This window comes from Citrus sinensis, chromosome 9, assembly GCF_022201045.2.
Source record: "Citrus sinensis cultivar Valencia sweet orange chromosome 9, DVS_A1.0, whole genome shotgun sequence".
Lineage (NCBI taxonomy): Eukaryota > Viridiplantae > Streptophyta > Magnoliopsida > Sapindales > Rutaceae > Citrus > Citrus sinensis.
In genome coordinates, this window is record NC_068564.1 from 4,855,582 (window position 1) to 4,866,170 (window position 10,589).

The 10,589-nt window shown below is 45.1% G+C and overlaps 1 protein-coding gene across 1 annotated transcript; it reads right to left on the bottom strand.

Annotated features, from left to right (window-relative positions):
- Positions 1 to 8,734: 8,734 nt before the first annotated feature.
- LOC127899728 (uncharacterized) lies at positions 8,735 to 10,333 on the bottom strand. The gene is made up of 2 exons (XM_052433461.1): positions 9,754 to 10,333; positions 8,735 to 9,399 (listed from the first exon to the last, which is right to left on the bottom strand). Exons 1-2 carry the CDS (start codon positions 10,331 to 10,333, stop codon positions 8,735 to 8,737), a joined length of 1,245 nt encoding a protein of 414 aa, XP_052289421.1.
- Positions 10,334 to 10,589: the final 256 nt, after the last annotated feature.

Here is a 10,589-nt window from a genome sequence, read left to right on the forward strand (position 1 = left end):
AATATGTTATAAGTTGATCATCATACAATATATAAGAAATTAACAATTAACTACAACCTTCTAACCACAACATGAACTATTTTTCATGTTGCAGTAAGGTTGTGGTCCATTACGATCTATTACATGAACAAGTTACATATGAGTAAAATGATAAAAATGTCCTCACTTTAATATGTAACATATTCCTTTTAAAATAATGCCAATTTAATAAGGACAGTGGCAGGGGCAATCAACCTATGCCCTCAATTCTAAGAGCGAAAAAGTTCGAGGCTTCCTTTTTTTTTTTTCCATCAATTGTTTGGAAACATGATCCGCTTTTTTATTTTCTTTTATTGATTTTTCTTGATTTATTGTTATTTATATATTTATTATATTTTATTTGATTAGTAGCCTGTCTCCTTAAATTAATAGTGATAAGGTTCTTATATGATTTTTATTTTCTTACGTTAAAAAATGATAATTCTACCATAAAGTTCTTCTCACAGAAATAAGCCCTTAAAGTGATATAATATTAAATAATCTCTTGCTGCGACATGGTAGTGTTCATACATGCTTCTTTTCATATTATCTAAGTTAAGAATAAGGCCTTATAGTATATTTTCTTCATACCGTTATAGGATATGAGACAATAAAGTAAATATGACACGTCACAGTGGTTTATACAATATTTGTATATTTAGCATTATTCAATAAAAGAAGAGAAAAAAAAGTTTTGATCTAATTATATAACATTATTTTAAGAATGATGATGTTTTTATTGATGTCTCATGTATGTATTACAATATGAAGGCTACCAATATTTTCAATTAGAAACTTGCTGGAATTATTTAAGATCAAGTTCATTATAGCACAGTCCAGATTTGTACATACATTCACGTATAATTGTGAGGACAATGACTACAAACTCCACCAATGGCCGAATAATTTATGGTACTTGATTCAACTAGTAAAATTTCATCAATAATACAACAATGGATACCCAGAAGATTTGTTTGGCGTAATTTTACTTTTAAAATAAAAAATAATGTAGCATTATTTTTGGGCGCTTCGCCTTATTTTGGAGCTAATAGATACTTTTTTAAAAAGGAGTAAGCTAAAGTGTCTAAAGCACTAGACCCCTCCACTGCCCCTTTAGTTGCTTGTAAGTTGTGCACTGAAAGTAGAATTTGTTGTCGAAGAGAATTTCGTCGAACGATCTAAATCTAGCCAGTGACTGTCGGAAATTTCTATGAAGTTACCAGTTTGCTTGAATTTGAAAGCTCCCTTACGCGGAACAAAAGCTCCGATGAATTTCCACGAAGAGCCCTGAACACATGTTTATGACAATATGGAAATTCTTTAGCACCACATTAAGTGAGGTGAAAATAAAGACGGCTTCCCTATCCTCATTGGCCCCATTACCATCCTTTATCACATATTTATATGAGCAGGCTACATAGTATGAACATAGAAAAAGAAAAATTTCTGCGATGTTTCTTTCTTTTACTTTTTCTTTTTTCAAAGAAAGATTCTATGAAGTCTTCCAATAATAGTGGTGATGGCCCCATTACCATGTTTGTTAAGACAAGTCACGACTAACGAGGCAGGGTCAGATTCATGACTTTATATTTCTTTAGTTAAAATAAAAAAAAAAATTATATTTTGAAGTGAGTATAAAAAATTATTAGTAGAAAGAAGTATATCAAATAAGGGGACGTGCAAAGAACATTACCTCTATAAATATATACCCTAAACAAAAATAATTATAAAAAAAGAGTAAAAAACAAAAGGCAATTAAAAAAATAAAAGCATTAGTTTTCAATTATGGAATCTGACATTACAATCTATAATAACATGTAATTATATAAGGATTAATAAATCAATTAAGAATTTCAAGTTAAAATAAATCAATACATGTAATTACAATCAATTAAAAATTGTAAGTAAAACATTTATATTTAAAGTCAAGTATATACTTAATTACTATGTTTAAATAAATTAAAGAATTAAAATTTATTTATCTTTTTAAATTATAAAAATATTACTAATCAAAACTTTCAATAATAAACTAAACTCAACTTAATAAAAAAGTATTTGAGTGTTGTTATTTCTTTGTTAGGGGCTCTGACTCTCTTTGAAGAACCAGATGCTAATGATTCTTCTATCAAAACCTCCTCAAAATACTCAAATTTTATTTTCTAACTTATCCTCCTAATTAATGTAACAAATAACTAAAATTTAAAAGTTCACATAGAAAGTTTATGAGAACATATATTGTTTTGTAAGTAATGGCATATTTTTTTAATTAAAATATTTTAAAAAAATACATGAGAGCAATATTAATATTTTAGTCCCCTAATGTTTTTAATTTATTCAATAAATATATAATTGATTATTTTTTAAAATAAGTCACTAATTCCAAATTGGAACAAAACACAATTGAATTAGGAACATATTTGAAAATAAAATAAAAATTCTATTATTATATAAAACTGATGAAAAAAATAAGGGGTATGTATGATTTTTTTTTTTACTAAAAAATTTAGAAAAAGATAAATTTCTAAAAAGTTTTGTTTTTCTTTTTTTCTTTTTTCAAAGATGTCATGAAGACTTCTTATGACGATGGTACCTGTTACAAAGGGCCGCAAGGGCTAACGTGCTCACAGAATTGGACATAAAGGAAGTTACCACTTATTGTTGATAGAAGAAAAGTAATTTAAAAAAAAAATTCAGATATGTTTGCGAACTGATTTTGAAGGTTATTTATAAGATAACACTTTCTATTTCCAATATTAGTGAAAATAAAAATAAAAAAGAATTATCTTATTTTCTCATATTAGAATTTGTAAGTTTTTATTTATTTATTTTCGTTTGAGTAATGATATACTTATTCACTTTAGATATTCAATTGAGATATTTAATAATGAGACATCTTATGTGTCATCTATTGAATGAATTGTAAAAAAATTAATATAATATTAAATAATCATACTCATGACATTGGTCACATATCAATGAATATTCCAACTAAGTAAATAATTTATTAACTTTAAAACATGCAAATCAACTTTTTTATGATCTCTACAAGAAGGATTAGAATCTGTTTGGGAGAGATACTGTTTGGGAGAAATACGTCGACGAGACCAGGTATGACGAGCAGATATGACGAGCAGATATGACGAGCAGATATCTGATGGCAGAGTCCTGCGAACCGGTGTGTTCCGTAAAAGCCTGGTGCGCGGAGGAACAGGAGCAGAAATATCCTGCTCGTCCACGATGTTGTCATCCGCGAGGCCAATTCCCTATAAGAGGTATACGGCCATTCCGGCTAGAGGTCGATAGGCGAGGAGACCCGGTCGACGGCAGTTGGCAAGACATGCTCTCCAGCCCGAGAATCTAGGCACGACAGCCACGCTTTCCCCTGAACCGTGGCGTAACACGCAAGATCCCACAGAACCACGACAGCCACGATTTCCCCTGAACCGTGACGTAACACGCAAGATCTCGCAGAACCACGACAGCCACGCTTTCCCCTGAACCATGGCGTAACACGCAAGATCCCCCGTTTGCCCATAACGCAGCAGTCAGAGCCCCAGACCGTCTCGAAAAGAGCGGAAAACTGGGATTCAGAGGAAGCCTATAAAATGGTAGCCAACGAAGGTAAAAGGGTTAGCAATTTTGATTCTAAAAGAGAGAAAACAATCTAAGAGCCATAAGATTTGTGGCAAGCGTTCCCCGAACCTTCATATCTGACTTGAGCGTCGGAGGGTTTGCGCTGGGAAAACAACCGGCGTACTCTGACTTGTCTGTGTGCGCAGGAACCTCCGGGGAAGAAGCCTTACGCGGAGACCTCCTGGTCGTGGTGAAGTTGATCGAGCAGAGATCCTGGTCGTAGGCAGAGGAGAACCAGAATCTCGCATCAACATTTTGGCGCCGTCTGTGGGGAACAGAGCAAAAAGCTTCTGTTGATAGCAAGAAGAGGGGTGAAGCAAGTGAAAAGCAATGGAGACAGGAGGAAGTAGTGCACAAGGAGACGATAGGAGGCTTCACGACCCCGTGGCGCTGAGGGAGATAGTCAGTGAAGCACGGGAAAAAGTCATGTTCGACCGGATGGAAAAACAGATGGAGACCTTGACAACCATCCTGCATGAGCTGCGGAGCGAGCGAAGGGTAACCCAAGAGGGAAGGGTGAGAGGCGGAGGAGTGGCACAGGGTCCCGATAGTGCGAGGAGAAGTCAAACCACCGGGGGATATGGTGGTGAGAGAAATAACGTGCCTCTGCGGGGAGAATTCCATAGAGAGAGAGAGCAGTCCCCGGCAAGACAGATTTCGGACGAGGCCGACGGGGTGGTGAATGCGGAGGAAACAGAGTTGAGGCAACACTTGCATGATGTAGAGCAAGAGCGGGATCAAGTTGTTGCACGTGACCCTGGTCGTGCAGGGCAGCTGGAGGAGGAAGTGCGCAGACTAGCGCAGGTAATTGACGACATGCAAGGAAGGAACAGGGCCCCTGGTTGGAGGATAATGCTGGACGGAGAATCACCGCTCGCAGCAGAGATCATGAGGGCGGTTATTCCGAGAGATTTCCGCCTCCCAGACCTCAGATACTCGGGAAGAACTGACCCGCTGGTGCACATAGAGCGCTTCAACGACATAACTGGGGTACAAGGATTATCTCAATCCCAAATGTGCAGGGAGTTCCCACTATCCCTTGAGGGACGTGCACGAGAATGGTACAGGAAACTTCCTCGGGGCAGCGTTAAAACCTTCGAGCAGATGTGCCAGGAATTCGCCGAGCAGTTTAGTGGGGCAATGGCACCAGAGGATGACACGATGGAGCTGAAAAGCATGAAACAGGGGGAGCAAGAAACCCTTCGGGAATTCATCAAGAGGTTTCATCGGGCTGTCCTCGATTTGGGAGCCTTCAACCACCCTCAGGCGTTAAGGGGGTTGAAAGACGGGATGAAGATAGGAAGGCTATGGTACAATTTGAGAAGCCCAGCCATTCAAACGTACGAAGCCGCATACGAGCAGGCTAAGAGAGACATCGAGATTGAAGAGGAGAAGGCTGCACGGATTAAGACAGACCAGTTAGAAGGGTCGGGGAGGAAAGAGAAGAAAGCATTACCGGGGAATAGACCGATTAGGAGGAGGGACCACCAGGCCTCCGGTAGTGGAGCAGGAGGTCGGGTAACTGCTTACCAGCCTCATCAGAGGCCACCACAGTATCAGCGCAGCAGAGCGCAACCTCCTCGTTCCCCAGCTAGGGAGCCTTGGAGAAGGCATGATTCGACATCTGCTGGTCTTCATCGATATTCCCACGGTAGCAGAGCGAGCAGACCAGAAGTGCTTCCACCGCCCCCGACTCAGAGCGGGGCAAACAGAGAAAGAGCAGTGCACCTGATCGACCAGGACCAGGACTATGGGCGGTACACTTCCTTGAAGATGTCCCTGGATGAGGTGTACGAGACCATAAAGGATCGGGGGCTGCTGCACCTCCCCACACCAATAACAAAGCTACCCAACAGGAGGGATAGAGGACGTTATTGTAAGTTCCATGGCACCCATGGCCATACCACAGCAGAGTGTAGAGATCTCAAGACCCAGGTCGAAGATCTGGTGAGAAATCGGTACCTGGACGAGTTTGTGGATGGGACTTTCCTAACGGTGGCGACAGCAGGTGAAGGGGAGCAGAGTGATAGAGACCTGAGGCGCGAGCAGCCCGCAGTAAGGGTGATAGCTGGGGGTCCGACATTGGCCGGAGATTCCAACAGATCCAGAAAAAATTATGCTAGGTACGCCATGACCAGTAAAGAGATACTCTTCAACACCCCAGCAGCCAAACGAGCAAGGGTCAGGCAAGTGCCAATCATGTGGACGGATGAGGATGAGAAAGGGGTTCTATACCCCCACGAGGACGCTTTAGTCATCAAGGCTACTGTTGCCAGCAAGAAATTCGACCGGATATTGATTGATACAGGGAGCTCAGTTGATGTGTTATTCAAGTCAACCCTGGAAGAGATGGGAATAGCCGACCGGAAGTTGGAATACACCAACACCTCCTTGAAGGGGTTCGGAGGAGGGAAGCTGGTCCCGCTGGGCGTGGTCGAACTGCCTATCACAATTGGGAGTTCCCCGACAGAAAGGACAATAATGCTGGACTTTGTCGTAGTGGATGAGGAAGGTCCTTACCAGATGATCCTAGGTCGGCCATTTTTAAGGATGAGCAAAGCGGTGTTGTCCAACCATTATCTGGCTCTGAAGTACCGGGTGAATGGGGTAGTAGGAGTGGTACGAGGAGACCAGAGGATCGCGAGAAGCTGCTACTCCTCGGCAGCAAGGGAAGCAATGCAGATAACATCCCTCGATACCCGAGTGGAAAACAAGAACGGCAGACAAGAGCCTGTAGAGGATCTGGAAACCGTAAGCCTGGGGCCAGAGAACCCGGGAAAGACGATCAGAATCGGGTCGAGACTTAAGGGAGAGCGAAAGCAGGAGTTGGTGAAATGCTTACAGGCTCATGCTGACGTGTTTGCTTGGACACATGAAGACATGCCAGGGATTGACCCTGAGGTAGCATGTCATAAGTTGACAATAAAGAAAGGTGCTCGGGCAGTAAGGCAGAAGAGGAGGTGCTTCAACCAGGAGAGGTATGAGGCTATAAATGGCGAGGTGGAGAAGCTCCTGGGAGCAGGGTTCATTCGGGAAGTCAGTTACCCTGAGTGGATATCGAATGTAGTGTTGGTAAAGAAGGCAAACAGCAAGTGGAGGATGTGTGTGGATTTCACAGACCTCAATAAGGCGTGCCCGAAAGACAGCTTCCCTTTGCCCAAGATCGATCAGTTAGTAGACTCAACGGCTGGGCACGGTCTGCTTAGCTTCATGGACGCGTTCTCGGGATACAACCAGATCCCCATGCACGAGCAGGATGAGGAGAGCACGGCTTTCATCACTAACCAAGGTTTGTTCTGTTACAGGGTAATGCCATTCGGTCTCAAAAATGCTGGGGCCACCTATCAAAGGCTGGTGAACAAAGTCTTTAAGCCGTTGATTGGGAGAACCATGGAGGTGTACGTGGATGACATGATCACCAAGTCTCAAAGCCTGTCTTATGGCGAGACAGAAGCCAAGCGTGCCAGGATCTGCTCGGCCACGAGAAGGCAGCAGAATCCCAATCCTCGAAAAACCCAAGGCACGCAAAGGCTCACCAAGTCTCAAAGCCTGTCTTATGGCGAGACAGAAGCCAAGCGTGCCAGGATCTGCTCGGCCACGAGAAGGCAGCAGAATCCCAATCCTCGAAAAACCCAAGGCACGCAAAGGCTCACCAAGTCTCAAAGCCTGTCTTATGGCGAGACAGAAGCCAAGCGTGCCAGGATCTGCTCGGCCACGAGAAGGCAGCAGAATCCCAATCCTCGAAAAACCCAAGGCACGCAAAGGCTCACCAAGTCTCAAAGCCTGTCTTATGGCGAGACAGAAGCCAAGCGTGCCAGGATCTGCTCGGCCACGAGAAGGCAGCAGAATCCCAATCCTCGAAAAATCCAAGGCACGCAAAGGCTCACCAAGTCTCAAAGCCTGTCTTATGGCGAGACAGAAGCCAAGCGTGCCAGGATCTGCTCGGCCACGAGAAGGCAGCAGAATCCCAATCCTCGAAAAATCCAAAGCACGCAAAGGCTCACCAAGTCTCAAAGCCTGTCTTATGGCAAGACAGAAGCCAAGCGTGCCAGGATCTGCTCGGCCACGAGAAGGCAGCAGAATCCCAATCCTCGAAAAATCCAAGGCACGCAAAGGCTCACCAAGTCTCAAAGCCTGTCTTATGGCGAGACAGAAGCCAAGCGTGCCAGGATCTGCTCGGCCACGAGAAGGCAGCAGAATCCCAATCCTCGAAAAATCCAAGGCACGCAAAGGCTCACCAAGTCTCAAAGCCTGTCTTATGGCGAGACAGAAGCCAAGTGTGCCAGGATCTGCTCGGCCACGAGAAGGCAGCAGAATCCCAATCCTCGAAAAACCCAAGGCACGCAAAGGCTCACCGAGTCTCAAAGCCTGTCTTATGGCGAGACAGAAGCCAAGCATGGCGGGATCTGCTCGACCGCGTAAAGGTGAGCAGAATCCCGAACATCGGAAAATTTTCTAAGGCAGGTGGCGAAATCATATACCAAGCCATAGCCAGCTCGACCAGACGAAGACGAGCAGGCTCTCGTAATTACCACACAAGAGAGTAATCAAAAACATTTCTATTAATTTGTTAATAATTAACAAAGCAGATATCTTCACAAACATTGTTCATTACAATACAAGAAACATATCAGGAAGGTCGTGGATCAGTAAGCCCAGCAGCGTCGGTTGGCTGGACCTCCTCAGGTGCAGGAGGAGTATCACCAGTTGCATCCAGAGGGGCGCTCGCCTCCCCAACATCAGCAGGGACTGCACGAGGAGGAGAGTCTCCCTCCTCAATCACGATCGGCTCTACCCCTTCGGCATCTTCCTTGGCCGCCTCTTCGTCCATATGTTGAGCAACACCAGCTGCAAGGTCATCCATCTTCAGATCAGGGTGTTGCTTTCCGAGGACGGCCATGATACAACGATAGGAATGCCGAAGTCCCTGGTCGTACTGGTTGTCGGCCTCCCTCTCCAAGTTCTCTACATGAGCTCGGTGGGAATCGCGGAGAGATTCGAGCTGAGCCTCATACATAGCCCTCTGCCCTTGGAGATCCTCCTTAACCTTGGTCAGCTCCTCCTCGAGGGTAATGGCTTTTGCTTAAGCAAGAGACTCTTGCTCTATCAGCTTGAGGTTCTCAACGTTTAGCTCCCCCGCTTTTTTCTCGGCAACGTCAGCTCTGGTCGTCGCCGATTGAATGTCCTCCTTCATCTTCCTGTCGTAACGGCCTACCTTGGCCTGATAGTAGGTGGCCATGCAGCTGAGATGGAAAGCGCTATACTGCATGGCTCCCACCAGCTCGCCCAGGGTACAACCGTCAAAGCCCTCCAGGTCCTTCTTGCTCATGAGTTTAGACAACTCATTGAGATAGGGAACCAAGTGTTCTGGTCGGCTGTCGGGTAAGCGAGACCGAGGCACAACAGGTGGAGAAGAGGAAGCAGGATCAGTGGCTGCTCCACTGGATTCCCCGACTTTAGCAGAGGCAGGAGGGAGAGCCTGCAAGGGAGGAACCTGCTGCACGATGTTCTTTCGCTTCGCAGCGGGAGCATCTTTGTCCTGGTCCCTATCGGTTGTTGGAGGCCGAGAGCGTTTCCTGGTCAGAGCTCCAATCACTGCGTCCTCCATCTTATGGCCAGGAAGTATCAACCGAGATTCGAGGAAGTTGTATGTAGATAGCAGTTCTCGGCTCGAGCAGGAATTGGCCAGTACAGCCTCGACCCGTTTAAGCTGACCAGGTCGGAGCGGGAAGTGAACACCCCAGGAAACTACAGCACAAACAGACACTTGGTTAGAGACAAACCAATACAGCAAGAACAATTATGGATACAAGACATCTAAAGCGAGCAGGCAACCTGGGACCGTGAAACGGGGTGGGACGCGACAATCCTTCCCGTCTATTTGTGCAACTTGACCCCAGGGACCCCCAGCAAAAAAGAATTTCCTCTTCCAAGTCCCACCACCACCAGTTGGAAGATCAGTTATGGGTTTCCTGCTCTTGGTACCAGATTGGAAGTAGTACCAGCCGGCATCTTTAGGGCTGCTCTTCAGCTGGTACAGGTGCTTCACCTCATCAACCGTGGGCTCGCTTTGGCAACATCTGTCCCACAATATGAACAGACCAGAGAGCACTCTCCACCCGTTGGGGTTCAGCTGACCAGAAGCCAGATTTAGGCCGTTAAGTATCCGGGCAAAGTAAGGCTGCAAGGGACACCTCAGCCCATACTTAAAGCTCTCCAGATACAGGGTAACGTATCCCCTAGGAGGCCGGCTAGGTGTATCCTTCTTTCCTGGGATCTTAAGAGGTATCTCACCAGGAATACTATACCTAAGTCGGAGGTCATTGAGCTCGTCAAACGTGGTCGTACACGACATGTAATCAATGGCATAATCACGCGACAAGGCTCTACCTCCTACTGTACCCTGTTCTTCTGGTCGTGATGTTCCAGATGGAGACACCTCACCAGAATCACCTTCCCCCTTCTCACTCAAGGTGCCTCCGGAGCCAGAAGATCCCTCTTCACCACTACTTCCGCTCGTGGAGGTCGTTTGGGGGGACATCCTCCTAGCGTTAGTCCCGACACTAGACCTAGTGGGTTCTAAGGGGGCCCCGGGGTCAAAAGCAGAATCAGCGGGCAGACTAGGCAAAAAACCTAGTTCGTCGTCACCAACCTCAACGACTTTCTCCTTACCCTTCGACATATCCTAAGTTCTAACCAAAACACCACCGCCAACTACAACCTCAAGCAAAGCAGAGAGAAAGGAAATTACCTACAACTAACCAATACCGAGAAAATAGAAGAAATACCTAAAGCAGGGACTCGGTCAGAGAGAGACAGGGATGACAGCTTTGGTGCCGAGGTTCATTCCCCGGAGAGACAAGAATGGAGAAAATGACGAGTTCGTGTTTGAAGATTTTGGGTTTTCTTACTGAGAAGCAAACTCTTGGGCTGCCAGC